The sequence below is a fragment of the Syngnathus leptorhynchus genome, chromosome 12, assembly GCF_054491065.1.
Source record: "Syngnathus leptorhynchus isolate UIUO chromosome 12, UIUO_Slep, whole genome shotgun sequence".
NCBI lineage: Eukaryota > Metazoa > Chordata > Actinopteri > Syngnathiformes > Syngnathidae > Syngnathus > Syngnathus leptorhynchus.
The window spans coordinates 11,142,569-11,161,671 of NC_141206.1; the positions used below are offsets into that span (position 1 = coordinate 11,142,569).

The 19,103-nt window shown below is 56.4% G+C and overlaps 5 protein-coding genes across 6 annotated transcripts; 3 read left to right on the forward strand and 2 right to left on the reverse strand.

Annotated features, from left to right (window-relative positions):
• Window positions 1-14: 14 nt before the first annotated feature.
• On the reverse strand, window positions 15-4,138 carry ash2l (ash2 like, histone lysine methyltransferase complex subunit). The gene is made up of 17 exons (XM_085927069.1): window positions 4,010-4,138; window positions 3,271-3,337; window positions 3,058-3,194; window positions 2,887-2,975; window positions 2,715-2,809; window positions 2,367-2,462; window positions 2,188-2,283; window positions 2,038-2,119; window positions 1,963-1,980; window positions 1,791-1,890; window positions 1,510-1,727; window positions 1,220-1,387; window positions 827-1,020; window positions 668-760; window positions 497-595; window positions 306-365; window positions 15-226 (listed from the first exon to the last, which is right to left on the reverse strand). The coding sequence occupies exons 1-17, from the start codon at window positions 4,066-4,068 to the stop codon at window positions 119-121; spliced, it is 1,779 nt and encodes a 592-aa protein (XP_085783195.1). The 5' UTR covers window positions 4,069-4,138; the 3' UTR covers window positions 15-118.
• aebp1a (AE binding protein 1a) lies at window positions 3,638-11,118 on the forward strand. The gene is made up of 22 exons (XM_085927068.1): window positions 3,638-3,803; window positions 3,889-4,548; window positions 5,129-5,347; window positions 5,710-5,895; window positions 5,960-6,034; window positions 6,187-6,237; window positions 6,297-6,356; window positions 6,422-6,490; window positions 6,594-6,671; window positions 6,747-6,856; window positions 7,006-7,145; window positions 7,232-7,316; window positions 7,386-7,530; window positions 7,608-7,687; window positions 7,790-7,913; window positions 7,986-8,182; window positions 8,255-8,428; window positions 8,497-8,622; window positions 8,832-9,078; window positions 9,164-9,303; window positions 9,542-9,641; window positions 9,887-11,118. The coding sequence occupies exons 2-22, from the start codon at window positions 4,383-4,385 to the stop codon at window positions 10,447-10,449; spliced, it is 3,135 nt and encodes a 1,044-aa protein (XP_085783194.1). The 5' UTR covers window positions 3,638-3,803; window positions 3,889-4,382; the 3' UTR covers window positions 10,450-11,118.
• ddx56 (DEAD (Asp-Glu-Ala-Asp) box helicase 56) lies at window positions 10,735-14,150 on the reverse strand. Its single transcript, XM_085927077.1, has 14 exons — window positions 13,873-14,150; window positions 13,403-13,564; window positions 13,171-13,325; window positions 12,870-13,040; window positions 12,689-12,779; window positions 12,362-12,603; window positions 12,129-12,263; window positions 11,926-12,039; window positions 11,770-11,864; window positions 11,616-11,689; window positions 11,407-11,496; window positions 11,233-11,338; window positions 11,047-11,153; window positions 10,735-10,972 (listed from the first exon to the last, which is right to left on the reverse strand). Exons 1-14 carry the CDS (start codon window positions 13,927-13,929, stop codon window positions 10,901-10,903), a joined length of 1,671 nt encoding a protein of 556 aa, XP_085783203.1. The 5' UTR covers window positions 13,930-14,150; the 3' UTR covers window positions 10,735-10,900.
• On the forward strand, window positions 13,995-16,139 carry zcchc9 (zinc finger, CCHC domain containing 9). The gene is made up of 6 exons (XM_085927079.1): window positions 13,995-14,239; window positions 14,638-15,004; window positions 15,108-15,258; window positions 15,326-15,418; window positions 15,641-15,709; window positions 15,953-16,139. Exons 2-6 carry the CDS (start codon window positions 14,663-14,665, stop codon window positions 16,063-16,065), a joined length of 768 nt encoding a protein of 255 aa, XP_085783205.1. The 5' UTR covers window positions 13,995-14,239; window positions 14,638-14,662; the 3' UTR covers window positions 16,066-16,139.
• Window positions 16,140-16,905: 766 nt separating this feature from the next.
• On the forward strand, window positions 16,906-19,080 carry xrcc4 (X-ray repair complementing 4). Of its 2 annotated transcripts, none has more exons than XM_085926117.1 (8): window positions 16,906-17,031; window positions 17,224-17,433; window positions 17,549-17,733; window positions 17,841-18,007; window positions 18,121-18,252; window positions 18,311-18,435; window positions 18,542-18,665; window positions 18,937-19,080. In XM_085926117.1, exons 2-8 carry the CDS (start codon window positions 17,292-17,294, stop codon window positions 19,013-19,015), a joined length of 954 nt encoding a protein of 317 aa, XP_085782243.1. In that variant the 5' UTR covers window positions 16,906-17,031; window positions 17,224-17,291; the 3' UTR covers window positions 19,016-19,080. The 2 variants fall into 2 exon arrangements, with proteins under 2 accessions (XP_085782243.1, XP_085782244.1); XM_085926118.1 differs by having other exon boundaries at window positions 17,280-17,433.
• Window positions 19,081-19,103: the final 23 nt, after the last annotated feature.

Genomic DNA, 19,103 nt, shown 5'->3' on the forward strand with positions numbered 1-19,103 from the left:
TTGACTTTGTTGCTCCAAGAGAAGTATTTATTCACGACGCAACGTTGGAAAGCTGTCGTCAAACATTTCCGCACTGACCGGCGAGCCACCCGGCCGGCTCATCCCTCCCAGGGCCGGCTCATCCCTCCCAGGGCGGGCTGCGGCGTCCGTCCACCTCCGTCTCCACGTGGTACAAGGCGTCGGCCAGCGTGTGCTCGATGACGGCGCCCCAGCCCATGTCGCTCATCTGCAAAGCACAGAGTGAGGGGAAGGAGGTGCGGCCAAGGTGGGTGGGCCGGGCCGGGCCAGGCCGGGCAGGCGCTTACCGGCTGGAAGGCCACGTCCTCAGGGGCGTGCTTGAAGTGCGGCCCAAAGTTGACAGACACCTGAAGGCGCCATTGAAAAGAGTTCACAAGGAAGCGTTTGCTTAGGATGATTGGTACATTCGCATCATTCAGTACAAAGAAAAACAAATACAATGGGGAAATATTTTGGTTTTGTTAACATTTTGACCCACCGTGCAGCTCTTGTAGAGGGAGATGGCCGGGAAGTAGATTCCTTCAAACAGGTTCTCGAAGGCCACGCCTTGGCTGGCGCCGTTCTTGTAGAACACCATCTGGCGGTAGGCGGGTCAGTGAACGAGCGGCCACAAAATTGCTTGCTGAGCAGCGGGCTGGCTCCTTCTCACCCTGCTGGGACTCGTGGTCTTCAGGCTCTTCTCGGCTTTGTCCACGTAGTCCTTCTCCTCAAAATACAAGTAGCTCTTGAACTTGATGAGTGCCTGTAAATAAGAGAGCAAGCCGTCAGGTGGGCGGAGTTGCTCCGAGGGCGGGCGGCCGGGCTTGACCTTGTCTTTGTAGGTGTCGGGCAGCGCTCGAGCCGTCTCGGTGCGCTCGGGCAGAACGATGAGGAAGCCCAGAGTGTCTCCTTGGCCGTAGCCGGCCGAGTAGCGCTTGCCCAGGGACTGGTGGAAGCGGGTGCCCTTCTTGCTGCGCCACGAGTAGCTGAACTTGTCGTAGCCCAGCGGCGCCTGCAGGTTACCTACGCACGCACGCCAACACAGCAACTTACAGGTGAGGCGCCGCCGGCAGACATTTCCTTCCACGGCCACAGCCGGGCGCTACGTTGGCTCAGCGTGAGGGTCTAGCCTGACCTAGCCTAGCCTAGCCGTTTCAGCTCCTCAGAGCACGGCCCGGCCATCCCGCAGACGCCGACCGGCAAGCTCCCGGCGGCAACTCACCCAGAGGCTGGGACCAGCCGAGGCGGGCGGCCGTGTCGGGCGGCATGTCTTCTACGGACACCTCAAAGTACCAGGAGCCCTTGCGCACGCCGTGGGAGGCGCGCACCATGGAGTAGCCCTTCTCGCCCGTCACCGTCAGACGGTCGTCGGAGATCTTCAGCTGGGGCGCTTTTGGGGAGGAGTCATGGATCAAAATCAGGTTCCGACAGGAAGGGGAGCACGTAGTCAAAGAACTCCATTTGAACAAAAGCAATGCTTTGGCGCACTAAGCCCACGTTCATTTCATGGACCTCGGTCGTGCAGAGCCAGCAGAACGCGCTCGTACAGACAGGCCCGGTACAGGTCGCCGGGAATGGGTTTGCCGGCCCAGCAGTCCAGCTCCAGCTTCTCGGGGTCGGGGGCGTGCGGGTCCGGCTCGGCCAGGATGTAGCGGTAACCGTCCTTGTTGAAGGGGTGCTCCAGAGGGTAGCCGTGGGGGGGCAGGCGTTGCGCCGAGAAGAGCGGGTCGCTGCGGAGGAACCGGCGTCACCTTCAAAGCGTGCTCTTTTCTCGCAGTGACGGGCGGGCGTACCTCCGAGTGCGCTTGGTGGCGCCGGCAGTGGCGCCCTCTTGCTGTTGCTGCTGCTTGCGCTTGGCTCCTCGTCCTTTCCCCGCCACTGGAGCCAGAGCACCTTGGAGCCAGAACGGCGCCGGTCACAACATTTGCCTTTCCAAACGTCGCCGGCGTTGAAAAGAGTCTTCACCTGAGTAAGAGGATCCACCTGGAAGACACAATCACGGTCAAGGGCGTCTTCCCGCCAAAGGAAACTTGTACTGACCGTTGAGACCTCCGGCGGCGGCGCCGGGCGCAGGGGCCGACTGCCTCTGGGAGTCGTAGGAGGGGCCGATGGTCCCCAGGTCCTGCGCGAGCGACCACGACAACAATCAATCGGGGGAGGAGCCTTGTACGCCCGGACCAGGCTGATTACCTGATCCAGCAGGCCAAACTTGGGGTAGTCCTCCTCGGAATCTTTGCTGCCAGGGTCGGGGTGTTCCTTCACCAGAAAAACGTCGCGCTCTTTGCTCTAGAACAGGAGCAAAAAAGAAGAAGAAAAATAAGCAGCAGCATGAGGGCACGGCCAGGACGGCGAGGACGGCGAGGCGCTACCATGGTTTTCACAATGTTGTTGGGCCACGTCAGCTTGCCGGGTCTCTGGCGGGTGGTCATGCACTCCCAGTACTTGTCAATGAACGGAATGATGTCCTGCGTGGACAACAAAAAAACAACCGAGTCCCCGAAATTGGACACGAGAAATGAACTTTTGTCAGAAAACAAGCAAAAATGCTCATCCTGTTCGACCTTACGTATTTGAAATCCACAGCACTCAAAAAACCCAACTGCACATACGTTTGTGAACCAAAAGTGACAGATGGGCCGGCATGTCGCCCTCTGGTGGCACACGGTGGTAATTGCTCGACTCCAAATGCTGTTTTTTTTCTCTTGTGCCTCACTTACCTTGTCTTTGGAGAACATGGTCTTGGGATGCTCGTCTTGGCTCCTGGACCTCCAGGTCAGGTTGGCCAGTGCCGTCAGGCACATCTCCTTCAGGTCTGCGGGCGGGCACAAAAACGCCGGTGAGCAGAGCAGAGCAGGCGGGAGGCGCGAGCGGCGAGGAGCGCTGACGCACTGGCTTGTTTCCTGAGGAAGTAGGTGTTGCCGCTGTGGTGGCAGACGTTGCAGTGGAACGCGTAGTTGGTCATGAAGGGCAGACAAGTCCTGCGGAGGAGACGGACGGACGGACGAGCTCATTTTGGCTCCTTCCCGGCCGGCGTCACGGCAACGTGTGCGCTCTACGTACGCGGTGTTGATGGCGAAGGTATCGGCGGTGAACCACTTGGTGCACAAGGCGCACTGCAGCTCCACCTCGCCCAGCTGCCGCCCGCTGTCCTCATCCCCGGAGCCGGTCAGCGCGTCGGCGGCCTCGCTCGCCCCGTCCTGCGGCGGCACGGCCACTAGTCACGTGACGTTGGGCGCCAGGCCGCTCGGCGGCGCCGGCCGGCGGGATACTTGCCAGGCCCTCCTTGGCGCCGGAAGCCTCCGCGTCCATGCCGACCGCAAGCTCGGTCGACGGCGCCTCGCTGCAGCAGAGCGAGCGGCGCACTTTTCATCAAGTGGTGACAACAACTTAGGACTCGGGTCCTTGTGCATTTCGAAACATAGGTTCAATTGCATGCAAGGTAGGGCTCAAGAACTAATCGGCTCCAATATTGACACTTAATTCGGCTTTTTCTCTCTCAGGCTGATTGATCACCTCAATGACTTATGCGCCGTCATTGAGTCCAATCAATCAAGATGTTGAAAGCAAGCGCCCACCCTCTTTTTCTTCTGAAGCCATTGTCGACGCAAAGAGATAGGATCAAAGCCTGGCAGATGTCAACTTTGCATGGTCGCGTGAGATGCAAAGGACTATTTGGTCGAGGAGGAAAAGGGAGGGATTTTCCAGAAGCGCTCCACCTTGGGATGAGCAAAAGCAAGTCGACGAGGACTGCAAAATGACCGCGATTGAAATTTCGCTCAAACTGCCGGTGCCATTTGAGGCGACAGGTAACGAGACGACCGACGGTGAGTTAAAACGCGAAGCCATTTGCACCCCCCTGAAACAAAGCTGGCCCCTTCGCTCGCCCACCAGCCGGCATCTTCTCATCTCATCTCATCTTCTGCACTACGACGACATCTGCTCGCCAGCTTAGCTTCGGCGCCGAGGTGTGCTTCAGATCTCGCCATTCAAATATGTGGAAAAGCAAACGTACGTTGTGGCTGCCTCCGCTTGGCTCTCCGCAGTGATGCCCGCCTCTCCTGCTGACGCCATGTTTGAATTCGTTGAGCAGGAAGAGGCGAGCGCCAGACGGGACGCGCGCAGGACACGCTCGGCTCCACAGCGACACCCTCGGCGCGGAGGACGAACGGCGCTTTTTGGGGGGAGCGTGCGGGGGCGTCACGTAAGAAAATGTGGGGGAAAAAATCAAATCCCCCAGCGATGGCGTAACGAAAAGCAAAAGTTTTTTCTTCAGTCTGTTGTGAGAAATGGTTTGAATATCCGGGCAGTCCAGGTTTTTGTCTTCCTCTGGCGTGACAAGAAAGTCACCAATGAGACACAGATGAAGACTAAAGTAAACAAAGAGGATGACTGCTAGCTTACATGACAAAATGAAGAAAACAGCACGCAACATGTCCAATGTTACCTTTACACTTCTTCCCTCAAAAGCCCTTTTTTGTTTAGATTTTTTTATTGTGCAGAAGAAATCCAACAAAACAATCTACACTGGAGCACGCGGCCGTCCGTATTTAGGTAAGCCTCATTTCAAAGCTGCCTAACCCCGACGCCATTTTAAAAAGCTATCTCTGCCTTCAAAAAAAACCACCAGTGTTGGAACCACACTTAAGCCATTTTCCAAACTTTTATTTGAAGCCCCGATCATAGAAAGATCAACGTTGACCTCAAACTGTAATTGAGTGACCTCATTTGAAAGAGCGCCTCGATCTTGATTGGAAAACTGATTTGCATCACGACTTCCAATTGAAACCCCGAGCGAGCAACGTCCGAAGGCATCTTTGGAAACCAAAAGCAGCAAAATTGCTGAGAGGAGGGCCTCGCTCGTTCTTCTTTTCCAGATGACTCTGCAGTGTTTTTTGTTTTTTTTCTTCTTCTCCCCGGCTGGAATGTCTCGCACGTCTCCGTCCGCAAGCTCCTCCCTTGGCCGGGATGGGGGGGGGGGTCTGAAGAGGATAAGGAGGAAGAGGAGGGAGCTCGCAAACTTGAAAACTCTCATCCCCTGCGAGGGCCTCACGTCCGCCTTGTCTAGGAGCACATCTGGCCCTGCTAGCGCCGCTCATTCGCTCGGCTTCTTTCTCCACTTTTCTTCCTGCAGCCATGAGAAGCGTTTTGGCGGCGACCTGCTTGCTCCTGGCGCTGTGGGGCGTCCTGCTGTGGGCCAGACAGGCCGACGGGGGAGGGGGGGCCGAGGTGAGGGAGGCCCGGGGGCTGCCGGAGAGCCGGGCCACGGCCCGACCCGAGCCCGGAGCCGAACCGGCGGGGGCTGACCAGCCCAAAGCCAAGAAGAAGAAAACGCCACAGGAGGTGGAGGCAGGTGAGGACCGTCGAGTTCCGTGACGCAGCGGGCGGGCCGGCGGGCGGGCCAATTTCATTCCGGCAATGTTTGCAATCAAATCCAGGCCAAATTTCAATCGTGCTCTCCTTCCGCTTTCTCATTTACATTGTCAATTGCGTTGGCGTGCGGAGCCAGCCAAGGCGAGCCGCTTCCCCAATTGTGGTGTGAAACGCTCGCTCGTTTGGAGCCCCTGCCCGCCTGCCCGCCTGCCTGCCCGCCCGCCCGCCCGCGCTGGCTTGAAAGCCAACGCCGGAAAAGCAGACCCTTGGCTTGGAGCCCCAATCGCAAAGCTCGAAACCCTGATTCCAAAGCCGACCCCGATGTGTTGTGCTTCCGTTAAGCCAAAGCTAGGAAAGCGGCAGAGAAGGAGGCCAAGGCCAAGAGGCAGAAGATGCCCAAGCCCACCAAAAAGCCCAAACAGCCCAGTAAGAAGCCCAAAGCCTCCAAGAAGCCCAAAGCGGCCAAAAAAGCCAAAACAACGGCGACGCCATACACCAGAGGGCCGACCGCAGCCGCCACAGACGCAAGTACGTCCTCTTTCCCGGCCCATCCGCACGGCAGCTGACGCCAAACTTGCCCTTTCCTCCATAGCAAGCCCGCACTTTCCCACCGTACGGCCCATGTGGGAGGAGCCAGAAGAACCAGACCTGATCAGGAGGATCCCAGGTGAGCGGGTCACACACGTGCTCAAGTCCAAGCGGTTCTCTTTCGCTCTCTGTCGCGCTCTCTCTCTCTCTCTTTGATGTTTGTGCTGACCCCCTGTGGCCAAATTAGGAAACGCACCTCGGTTTGAGCTACGGACCGTTTGCTGGTTTCAGGTGGAGACAAATCTGAGCTGAGCACGTCCAAGCCGATGGCGTCCATCCCAGGTATTCACCTGACTCTCTGCGCTTGATTGCCTTTGGAGAACCTTTTGCTGGCGTTGCAGAAGAGCCCACCGAGGTCCCCTTCGTCATCCCCTGGTACGAGGAGTACGACTACGATGACCGTACGTCCGCCGCCGCCAGCTGGGACGTCCTTCGACATCATCATCGCATTTTCTTTTCTCTCCAGTCGCCAAGAAGAAGCAAGAGGAAGAGGAGGAGCAAGCGCGTCGAGAAAAGGCGGAAAAGGCGGAAAAAGGTCAGGGATGATCATCGCCCGCATTTTTCAAGCTCGGAAAGAGGGAAAAGACGGCGTGTCGCCGCCGCCGCTGACACTCGCGTCTCTTGCTCTTCCGACCAAGCCGAGCGCCAGAGGAAGTTATGGGAGGCGGAAGAGGAGGAGAGACTGAAAATGGAGTCGCAGCTGCCAGAACCCAAACGTAAGGTCACCCACGGCCAGCAACGGGTGGACGGGGACGCCTTTGAGTGTCTGAAGCCCGTGCTTCCGTCTTCAGAATGTCCTCCTCTGGGTTTGGAGTCTCACCGCGTGGAAGACGACCAGCTGCTGGCGTCCTCGCAGTCCCAATACGGCTTCGCCGCTCAGAGGGGAAGACTCAACATGCAGGTTGTCGCCCACCATCCAGTGACCGTCCCCCGCGTCGCAACGGAAGCCGATGGCGTGACACGTGACGGTCCACCCTGGACTGAAGCGGAACCGCAGCGGAGCGGGCGCCCAACTCCACGCTTGACTAACGCCCGTTTGTATCCGCGCAGGCTTCCGCAAACCAAGAAGATCTTTACGGGGGCGCCTGGTGCGCCGAGCCCGAGGAGACCAACAGCTGGTTCGCGGTGGACGCTAGACGAAAGGTGGAGTTCTCGGGCGTCATCACGCAGGGAAGAAACTCTGAGCATCTGTGAGTCTCTCAAGCACTTTTGCAGAAACCAAGAGAGAAAAAACAACATTTTGTGGTTTTCTTTCTTTCCTTCCTTCCTTCCACAGCGAGGACTTTGTGTCGTCCTACTTTGTGGCCTTCAGCAACGACAGCCACGATTGGACCATTCTTCACGACGGCTACGCCGAGTGGGTAAGTGGCGGCTCGGCTCCGCTTTGGCGCGGCGTGGCGACGAGAGAAACAAACCGTCTTCCCTTGCAGTTGTTCTACGGGAACATGGACAGAGACACTCCGGTACTGAACCAGTTTTCTTGGCCGGTGGTGGCGCGCTACATCCGAATCCTGCCGCAGAGCTGGAACGGCAGTTTGTGTCTCCGGGCCGAGATTCTGGCCTGCCAACTTCCCGGTCGGTACGCCGACAAACGGCAGCTTTAAATCCTCGCCGATCCGTCCGGGCGCAATTGACCGACTTTGGCCTTCCAGGTAGCCACCAGAGCGAGGACCGGGTCCAGTCTTCCGACGAGCTCGACTTCCGACATCACAACTACAAGGACATGAGACAGGTGGCGTCCTTTTAAATCATAGCTCCCGAGTGCGTCTCCGGTGCCGAGAACACCGTTTCAGCCCCATGGCGTGCGCTCACTCTTCTTGTCGGCCGGCTCCAGATGATGAAGGTGATCAACGAGGAGTGTCCCAACATAACCAGGATCTACAATATCGGCAAAAGCTCCCAGGGTCTGAAGATGTACGCCATGGAGATCTCCGACAACCCCGGGGAGCACGAGATGGGTAAGGGAGCGCCGCGCCCCGCCGGGCCCGGCCAGCCGGTTGGTCCGAGTTGACCGAGCGGGGCCTGTCCAGGAGAACCGGAATTCCGATACACCGCGGGTCTCCACGGTAATGAGGTGCTGGGCCGGGAGCTCCTCCTCCTATTGATGCAGTTCCTATGCAAGGAGTACAAGGGGGGAAACCCTCGAGTGCGCCGCCTGGTGGACGGAGTGAGGATCCACCTGGTGCCGTCCCTCAACCCCGACGCGTACGAGCTGGCCTTTGAGGCGGTAAAGTGGAGTGCCTTCCCGTGACGCTCGCTCTCTCGCTCGCTCGTCTTATCGGGCCTTCCTCTCCTTCAGGGATCTGAGATGGGCAACTGGGTTCTGGGCCACTGGACTGCGGAGGGTTATGACCTTTTCCAGAATTTCCCTGATCTCAACAGCATCCTGTGGGGAGCGGAGGATCGCGGCTGGGTCCCTCGCTTTGTACCCAACCATCACATTCCCGTGCCGGAGAACTTTCTCAACGGATCCGTGAGTTGCTTCCCGTTGCCTTTGCTCGTGGGCGACTCCAGCGGGCGACTCTTGCGGCTGGCTTTCAGATGGCTGTGGAGACCAAAGCCGTCATTTCCTGGATGGAGCGCACGCCCTTTGTGTTGGGAGCCAACCTGCAAGGCGGCCACAAGCTGGTCACGTACCCTTTCGACACGCAGCGGCCGCAGATTTCGGTAAGACCGCCACTCGGGTGTCTCCGCATTTTGAGGATCGCCGGGATGGGGACTCGCTGAGCTTCAAATAACGCGCTTGTCTTTGGATTGTAACTCAAACTTGCCCGTTTAGTCTTGAGTGAGCCAAGCTACCCTGTGACGGAGCAAAAGTTCATTTGACCGCGACTTACGCATACCTCGCTGACCCGGCGGCTATGTCCGTGTCCAAGATGAGCGACGACCGCCGCTGGAAGGACAGCGACGAGATGAACGAGGAAACGTGGGCCCGCATTCAGCGTCAGAAGGAGGGCGCCCTGCGGGAGACGCCCGACGATGTCATGTTCCGCTGGCTGGCTATGTCGTACGCCCACAGCCACCTGACCATGACCGAGGTCCAGCGCGGCTCCTGCCACGCCGAAGACGTCACCGGGGGCCAGGGCATCGCCAACGGCGCCGGTTGGAAGCCCGTGGTGGGAAGTAAGACTCCATCTTGACATTCGGGCTGGCTGGCCGGCCAGGCAACGGCGCCCGTCGTGTTCACGCCTGCGTGCCTCGTCCGCAGGCATGAACGACTTCAGCTATCTTCACACCAACTGCCTGGAGATCTCCATTTTCCTCGGCTGCGACAAGTTTCCGCACGAGAGCGAACTTCCTCTGGAGTGGGAGAACAATCGCGAGGCTCTGCTATCCTTCATCGAACAGGTCAGAACCACGACTAACTGGGAACCTGCCCTCGGCGAAAACATCTTCAAAAGGATTTCACGGGCCGGGATCTCAATGATGTCAAAGCTCCCCCCGAGCACCGCCGATGAACTCATTGGCTGCCAAGCCAGTTGATAGCTTTGACGTCTGTAACTGTCAATGAGTTGAGGACCTCAAACAGCTTTTGAGAGGCGACCGCTCTCGAGCCTTTCCTTTCAGGTCTGCTTTTTTGTCCCAGGTGCATCGCGGCATAAAAGGCGTGGTCCGAGACACGGAGGGCAACGCGCTGGGAAACGCCACCATCTCCGTGGAGGGGATTCGCCATGATGTCATCGCCGGTAAACAGACACTCCAAAAAATCAGCACTCATGTTGCCCGCGTGAATTTTGGGGGGGGAATCCAAAAGGCGTATTTGTATCATCTCTGCCGGGTGATGACCAAAACGTCGCCCAGATCACCTCAACATACTGATTGTCATCACATCACAAGGCCACGGACAACACGAAAACCAAAGCCGCAAAGCGAGCCTTCGGGGTCCCTCTTCTGTACGCCATTCAAGAAAGTTTTATGTCTCTCACGGCAGCCCCCGGCGGCGACTACTGGCGTCTGCTGAACCCCGGCGAGTACCGCGTGACGGCCAAGGCCGACGGCTACACATCGCAGACCCGCCTTTGCGTGGTGGGCTACGACGCGGGCGCCACGTCCTGCAGTTTCACCTTGGCCAAGTCCAACTGGGACCGGATCAAGCAGATCCTGGCGTTCAACGGCAACCGGCCCATCCGCGTGGTGGCCAAGCCCGCCCCCACGGCGCCCGGCGCCACCGCCGCCGCTACACTCTCCCCGGAGGAGAGGCACGCCGCCGCCCAGCGAGCCGAGCGGCTGCGCCGGCTGAGGATCCTGCGTCTGCGCCGGCTACGTCTGGAGAAGCAACGCGCCGGCCTCAGGACCCCACCCCCGACGGCCGCGACGAGCGCCATTGCCACCGTCGCCCCCACCACCGCCACCACGCGGAAACCCCAGACCACCACTTCCTGGTACGACTCCTGGTTCCCCGTGGACAACTTGTCCACCGAGAATCCCTTTGACAGCATCGTCTTTGAGTCGGGGCCCACCGAGGACTACCCCTTTCACTTCACCATCGACTGAAAGGAAAGGCGCCAAAGAGAACTGGCCCTTGCACGGCACTCGAATGACTCTACATTTCCTTTGCGCAATCAGAATGACGGGCTTTTAAAAGCGTGACGCTCGGGCACCGCGTCACTTGAAAAACAAAGATGGCTGTTGTTCATTAACCAAGCGCTTTGATGCAGTTACTCAAGATTAAAAAAGCAAAAAGATAATCAGCCTGCTTTCACCAAGGACTGCCGCCGTTGAGCCGTTCTGAAAATGAACCGTGACGCCTCCAAACAATGTAAGAATTGACAAATGAACTGGCTCAGGATTGAAATGATTTTATTTGGTTCTACCTGGAAAACGCAATCAAATGTGCTGCAGCGCGCAGGCGGGCGGGCGGGCGGGCGGGCGGATGTTCTCGGACCGTCGCCGCTGCCATTTTGTTACATATGAAAATTGGCCAATGTTTTTGTGAGGAGGATGATTACAGCGAATGGCTGGGCTTTTTGTTGCGCTCCCTTTTCGTGTAGCGGAAACTCCTCAGCGGATTCTTATCCTTCAAGAAAAAACAGCAGGGCGGGCGCCAATGAGTCGGTGTGGGGCATAAAGAGTGGCGGGTTCGTGGCTCACCTTGAAGCTGCTTTTGGCCACTCTGTGCAGTTTGGCCTTTTGCTTTGGCCCTCTCCGCCTCCTCTTATTGGACAAAGGGTCCACCACATCCTTCAGAGCTTCGGGGACTGCGCAAAGGTCACAAAGTCAACTTTGAGTCAGCGAGCAGATGAAAGCACGCTAGGCAGCTAACGTGAGGTGACTGACTAAGGTATTCCGGGATGTTCTTCAGGTGAGGTTTGATGACGGCGGGGTGAAGGTCTCGGTCGTGTCGGAGCAGCTGCAGGTCTCTGGGATTGTCCTCAAAGTACGTCTGATCGACAAGCAGAGGCCGCCCGCTCGTGACCTTTGACAAATACGGAGCGCTCGCGAGAGGCTCACCTTCAGCTTCTCCGAGTTGAGCAGTTCCTGCTTGATCTCTTTCAGCCGAGCTTCTCTCACCGCCTGCTTGGTGACCGATCGCATGGCGTCCTTTGGTGGGGGGGCAAACCAGACATTCATGCGTGAGCTTCCTCAGGGCTCTGTTCTCATCCCATCTGATTGTATTTTGGGTGATGGTGGGAAAAACAACAACAACAACTCAGACTCACCCTGCACCTGTACCTCAAACCTTCAATGGTCTCCATCTTGAACTGGTACGGTTTCAAGGGCGATTCTGCATTGTCTGGAGACAACGGCGAGACCGTTACGCGAGCAATCCAATGTGAAAAGTTGCCCGTGCCGCTGCTCTCTTAGTCTCCTCACCTCCCGTCAGCGTCTCCTCCACCTCGGAGAGCAAATCCGTTTCCGTGTGAGTGACGAAGGACAAGGCCGTGCCCGGGTTGTCGGCTCTCGCCGTCCTAGAGGAAAGCGAAGCGTCAGCTTTTGGCCTCGCGCTGACCACGGCGCCGGCCGACGTACCTTCCCACTCGATGGATATACGACTCCACGGTGGCGGGGAAATCAAAGTTGATGACGTTGGCCACGTTTTGGAAATCCACCCCCCTGGAGACGCTGTATTCCTTCGCTTTAACCCTAGCGAGGCAGCGCAGAACAGCACGCACACTCTTGAGTCCGCTCAGTCCTCAAGACTTGTCTCGCACTTTGAACGAGGGAGGACTCACTGGCCCGCCTTCTTGCTCTTCTTCTTGCCTTTTCCGGCAGGCTTTGGAGCGGCGCCAGAGTCGGCCAGACTGCGTTCGTCCGTGGCGATGATGTAGTCGTAGAACCCCTGATTGAACTGTGTGATGATGTGAGACCTGCGCGAGGAACGACGACTCGTTTTACGGCTAAGCGGATGCAAGCTCCCCCCCCCCCTTTTGTTTCATGGAGTCCAATTCACGGAGAAAGGTCTGACCTGGATCGGACGGGCAGCTCCGAGTTGAGCACGCAGGCGGGAATGCTGAACTGCTCCAGGAAGAGCTTGAGGCGGTAGCATCGCTCCACGGCTCCCACAAAGACCAGCGTCTTGCCCCGCACCAGCCGCAGCTTGAGCAGCGTGTAGATGAGCAGGAACTTGTCCTCCTCCTCGCAGCGGATGCTGAACTGCTGCAGCTGGCTGCAGTCCGGCAGCTGGGAGCCTTGCAGCTTCAGGGTCACCTGGGGGGGGGGACGACAGACATTGTTTTCTTCATCATGTCATGTGCTTCGCGAGGGTAACCGCCGCAACATTGGGCGCCTTTACGGGATTGTGCAGCAGAAGCTCCTTCAGGGCCTGAACGTCATCACTGAGGGTGGCGGACATGAGGACGGACTGGTAGATCTTTGGCAAGTGGCTGTAGAGCACACAATATTAGCATTAGCGCGCCACCCTGCCATTGGTCAAATAAGCAGCCCCGAGGCAAAGCTCGCGTGGCCTCCCTCACCACAGCAGACTCTTCAGGTCGTCCTCGAAGCCGAAAGAGAAGAGCAGGTCGGCCTCATCCGCCACCAGCATCTCCAGCGAGGCTCGCAGGGTGAGATTGCGCGCGTTGAGGTGGGCCAGAACGCGGGACGGCGTGCCCACCACCACGTCGGGCTTCTCCATCAGGACGGGCCTGCCGGCCGACAAGCAAAGCGCCGCTTTGGTCACTCAAAAGCGGCAGAAATGGGCAGCGGTCCAAAAATGAGGGGAAATATAAATAGAATGCTATTGTTTGTGTTTTTTTTTTTTTTTTTGGGGGGAACCTTTGAGCAGACACGTCGCCTTTCCCGGAAATGTCAGCCACGCGGACGTCCCTGGAGCAGTACGCGGTCAGCTGCCTCATCATCGTCTGAACCTGCTGGCCCAGTTCCTTGGTTGGCACCAAGATAAGGGCCCTCACGTCCTGCTCGCGAACACCCTGGGGAGGACCAACGAGACACGAGCGCTCGCAGCTGGCCGGCACTATTGTTTGTTCCGAGGCTGGTCGTTTGTCACCTGCTTGGAGGCCAGGATGCGCTGGATGATGGGCACGGCGTAAGCGGCGGTTTTCCCAGAGCCGGTCCGGGCCCGAGCCAGGAGGTCTTTTCCCTCCAGAGCCAGAGGGATGGCCTTTTCCTGGATCAAGGTGGGCTGGGACCAACCCAAATCTGCCACCGCCTAAAAGAGGACATCCCTTGTGTTACACTCGAGCCAACCTCAGATCCATTTTTTTTTTCTTCTGACGCTTCATGACAAAAACAAATGAATTGAAGGGAGCTTTAGCATTGTGTGCCCTAAATTCTTATCCCGCTTTGCTTGACTCATTGACCTTTTTCTTCGATATTGTGTCTGTGTCCACTCTGTCGTACTTCGGCTTATTTTCGTAGCGTGTTGACGAATGACGTCATTTTGAGCGGCTCAACTTCATGATCATTGTTCCATTTGGGGTTAAATTCGCATGCAAACACGGAGCGGAGCTGTGTTACCTTCAAAAGACGGTCGTCAAGTCCCATTTCGTGGAATTGAAGCCTCCCAGTCGCCATTGCAGCAGTTCCACGGCACGCACACGTGCGTCGCACAGTTACTACGTCACGTCACGCTCGCCTCCCGTCGATCGCAGTTCATGTGTTTACGAGTCACAAAAATAACAATAGGACTTATTTGGGAAAAGCCTTCGGATTCATTCTGAACAGTTATTTGCCGAGAATCTTCCATTGATTGTAATGTAACCCATGCGCATCATGTACTCCGAAGCAGACGGTGGCGCTAGAGTGCAATTTGGTCTTAAAAGAAGCAGCACTGCCAGCTTTCGGGGTAAACAGCAACACATGGATGACGGTTCAACTTTTCAAGGTAGTCTTGTGTTGGTTTTTGGAATCAAATGTTGGATTCAACATATCACCTCATAATTGTTTAGTCTTAGCAACTTGGTCTCAGTCGATTGCGGGCTCGTTTAACGTTAAGGAATGCACGACAACATGTGTGCTAAGCGTCGAGCTAACGTGCTAACGTACTGGCGCTAGTTTGCCTAAACTGCACATTAGCTGGGCAAACGTTTCGTCAATTTTGATCAAAATGCCAAGCGCACACAAAACGAATTCGACATTACGATTGAATGTTTCGGGGATATTGCAATTTAAAGCCCCAGAATATAGCAATTGACCGAGGTTTCCTAAAAAGTCCCCAATTGATGCACTCTTCTATTAGATAAGTTGTGGTAGGACAACTGACATTTCTTGCGTTTTGCCCAGACCCTTGCAGTTTGACGACGTCATCATGACCAGGTGGGCACGGGCCAACAACGTCCACAAGCACAAGGCCGCCGAGGCCACGCCCTGGAGTCGGCTGCGGGCGGGAGCAAGAGGAGAACAACCTCAGAGGAGTCACGCCGGAGGAATGCAACCGCGCGGCTCTGCGGTGAAAAAGGCCAACAACAAGAAGAAGAAGGAATACACGGACCAGGATGTCAATGGCTTCCTGGCCTTTCTGCAGCAGAGCGGACAAACGACGACGCACGGGCAGCAGGAGCTGCGGCAAGAGGTGGAGGTGGCCTTGAAGAAGGACCAGAGGAGAGAAGACAGGAGACTCAAGAGGCAGACAGACAAGAAGAACAGAATGGTGAGCCATAGAGCTGTTTTTGCCCCTCTCAAGAGAAAGGACATTGTTTGCAAATGCCACTTGGGGCGCTACTCATTGTTGTTTGTTTGGATCTTCTCTGCAGCTGTGCTTCAACTGCAGGAAGCCCGGCCACGGCCTGGCCGACTGTCCAGAGGCACAGGGCGACCGAGAGATGGGTAGCAACATCTGCTACCGATGCGGCTCCACCGAGCACGAGATCCAGCGCTGCCGGGCCAAAGTGGACCCCGCCGTCGGTGAGGACGAGGACGTTTCCTTGTCCTCCCTCTGTTAATAACAGCGAGTGGACTTTTGCAATTGCAGGTGACTACCCGTACGCCAAGTGCTTCATCTGTGGTCAGACGGGACATTTGTCACGCTCCTGCCCGGACAACCCCAAAGGCCTCTACGCTCAAGGTCCGTGAGTTGACGTACCGTTGATGTTATTCTCATTTCGGCCGCTAGATGGAGACACAGTATTCCGTCAGCGTTTTTTTTTACCCTTTTTTGTTTTTGTGTGTGTGTGTGGGGGGGGGTGATAACTGCAAAAGGTCTTACATTTGGTCAAATGACCTTGAATTCTAGATTGATATCAAGCATTGCAACTCATCCATTTTGACCCTCTGGTTTGCTTCCCAGGAGGGAGCTGTCGAGTCTGCGGATCTGTGGAACATTTCCAGAAGGACTGTCCCGAACATCAAGCCTCCAGTGAGTCTGTGTTGTTGTTAAAGCTGGGGCTGATGCTTTTTTTTTTTTTCCTGGGGGAAAACCAAATAAGGAGGGAAAGAAACAGGGCGTTGTTCAAAGACAAAGGGGGCAAAGTAGGGAAAATGCAAGTTTCCAGAGAAGAAAGAGTGGCTTATTTTTCTCCAATTAACTCAGTTTGGGCATTCCATCTTGTATTGATTTTATTTACAGATTTATTTATTTATTTTTTCCGTGTACTTGCAGGTCATAACGTGACGTTGAACTGGTTGTCCAACAACATGAGCGCCGACCACGAGGACGTCCACGTTCCCGTGGTCAAGAGCGAACCCAAGCGAGACAAAGTGGTGGTGTTTTGAACTTGTTGCCACTTTTGCCTCTTTCCAAAATCATTTTGTTACCTTTTGTCATGCTAGTAAATCAATTGAAAGAAGTCGTTTTGTAGTGCTTTTTATTTTTACCCACTTGCTCTGTCAGGCTGCTGAGAACCATTTAGAAAGGTTAGTTGCGACATCATTGATGAGCTCTTTACAAGACTTTTCCAAACCTAATCAAGTACAGATGTTTACAGCTCGTGAACACAAGCAAGAACAAGAAGAACCTTGTCAAGTCCGCCCTGGGAGCGAAACTTCAGACCCCCTCCGAGCCTTCTGTTTCCAAATGCAGCACAGAGGCTTCATTCAGCGATGCCACCTGGTTGCACTTGAGCAGAAGCCTTTTACTTCCAACTCTTGTCCATCTTTGTGTAAACGACTCCTCCCTGAAAATGCGCTGCAATCCCGCCGGGCGGGCGCACACGTGTCTTTCATTTATGGAGAGCACTAAAACATGTGCAATTATTGCTGGAGGAGATGCATGTTATCTGAAGTCCAGTACCGAGTTGGTCCAGAGCTGAGCTGGTCCTAATCCCTTCATTTCCCTTCTCCACGACACGCGGCACGCAGCTTTGTTGCCTTTGCCTCTCGGGGCGGCAAAACAACACTTTGTTCAAATGGTACCTCTGAATCACACAACATATTTCATACAGGGGGAGACACAAGGAGCTGCTGCATTGTTTGTGATCATGTCTTTTATTTGAATCATCAAAGATTAACAAAGACCCCCCACCACACACACACATATATATAAGTACCTAATCATAATCATCAAAATCGTATATTCATTGTTAAATTCTTATGTTAATGAGGCGATGCGGTGTTTGTCGCCCGATGATGACGTAGGCGGAACTTGAGAAGCCTGCCGGCCGCAGTTAGCGAACAGAAAAGATGCTAGTGCGACCATTTTTTATCCGAACCAATTGGTAGGCAAAAGGAAAACACAAGTGGGTAAGTTATTGCGTGTAACGCCAGGTTAATGGTGTGTTTTATTCCGTTTTAAGCATTCGGCTCGTCGCGTCGGCCGTTCAAACTTGCCGTGTTGACCAGCGCCGTGCGAGCTAGCAGCTTAGCATTCAACATATGTGTGTGGTTTGACTTGGCGGCGAATGTCGTCGCTCGCCCGTGTTGTCATCCGCACAGTTGACGCTCTGCTGGCTGTTGTCATTGGCGTGAGTTTGGTCTCTTCTGTCCGGAAGCTGTCCGCAGAGATGCATTCGTACGTGAGGGAAATCCCGCTCTCGTCCGAGCCCGACTCCTCCTACTTCCTGCGTGTGGACGAGAGTGGGCGGGGCTTGGCCCATGGCTTCCAGCTGCTGCTCAGCGACGGACGGCACGCTTGGAGTGGAGAAGGTCGGACCTCCGGTCCTCTGTCTCCAACTTTCATGAAGTCGTCGCCATCCAATATTTTTGGGAGTCGATCATTTCCTCAGTGAACCACTCACTATTGGCTCTTCTAATTTCCCAGCGAGCGAGGCGTCCGTGCGCCAGGAGGCGGCCGAACTGGAGATGTCCACGGAGAAGTACGTCCAGGACCTGCGGGAGGCGCTGACGGGGGAGGCGGGCGTCCACTCTTATCGCTTCGCCCTGGCGCCGGCCACACCCGACGGCGCCCTCACACTGACCTACGACAAAGTGCACAAGGACATCTCGGTGAGGCGTGCCCTGGACCGGTCGCCCCGATCAGTGTGTGGGCGCCGCGACTGGAAGGCGTGTCGCGGGGCCGGCCGTTTCACCGTCTCTTCGTTGTCCCGCTGCAGTTCAGGCTGGGCTCGGCGCGGCTCGGGCCCGTCGCCGAGCCCCGGCGGACCGTCCGGGCTCTGCTGACCCGCAGTCTGGAGAGAGCCACTTGTCTGGAGCGCCACAACCGGGAGCTTCGGGAGCACAACCTACGGCTGCGACGAGAACACGTCCGCATCGGCGCCGAGTAAATATTTGCCGTCCGTCTCTGCCGCGTATGGCCAGCGGCGACCGGTCCTCCAGGCGCCGCTGTCCTGGCTGCGCCGCCTGCAGTTTGTTAACTGCGGTTTTCTTTTCCAGGCTGGAGCGCTACGCCAGCGGTAAGGAGGCCCTGGAGGCGGAGCTTTACGCTCGCTTTCTTCACGTCCTCAACGAGAAGAAAGCCAAGATGCGCGGCCTGCGACAGACGCTCGAGCAGCTCCGGGAAGCCGGGTACGTCGTTCGCCCACGCTTCGGAGCGCCCACGTCCGATACTTGGTGTCCTCGGCAGGAGCGGCCAGGCGTGCGAGAAACGAGAGCGGGCGGCTGAGGAGGCGGAGGGAGACGAGGACGCGGCGCCGGAGGCCGTCGCATCTCCCGGCGCTACGGCCGAGCCATCCGATACTTTGGAATGCAGTTAAGGCAGGGGCTGCGCTGGATTTCAGTCCGGACATCTCACCCAGAGCGTGGGAGCCGTTTGGGACTTGTCTGTCGCTCTCAACGTGCGCCTTTGTGTTTTTAGGGGCCCTCTCCCCCGGCCCGTACGACCACAGCCTGAGCGACATCGCCGACGTGGCGCCCAGTCGCAAGCGGCGCCTCCGCCGCCCGGGAGCCTTGGACGCGGCCGTTAAGCCAGCGCACGCAAGGTAGCTCAGAGGTCTTTGCAGTTTTGCGCCTTGCAAACCATACGCTCCACTTCCTCTCTCACAAGGAACGAGTCCCATCGTCCCATTGACCTGCTCCCCTTCCTTCCTTCCTTCCTTCCTTCCTTCCTTCCTTCCTTCCTTTCTTTCTTTCTTTCTTTCTTTCTTTCTTTCTTTCTTTCTTTCTTTCTTTCTTTCTTTCTTTCTTTCTTCCTTCCTTCCTTCTGTCCTTCCTTCCTTCCTTCCTTCCTTCCATCCTTCCTTCCTTCCTTAGCAGGAGCAACTCCCCAGCGGCAGCCAGTCAGCAGCCGGCGGCGGCAGAAGAAGTCGAGGACCTCTTTGAGGACTTGTGACACCCGCAAGATGGATGAGAAGAAGAAGAAGCGGCTTTTGTAGACGTCTGTCTTTCCCGGGCTTTAGCCTCGGACGTTGGGACGGTGC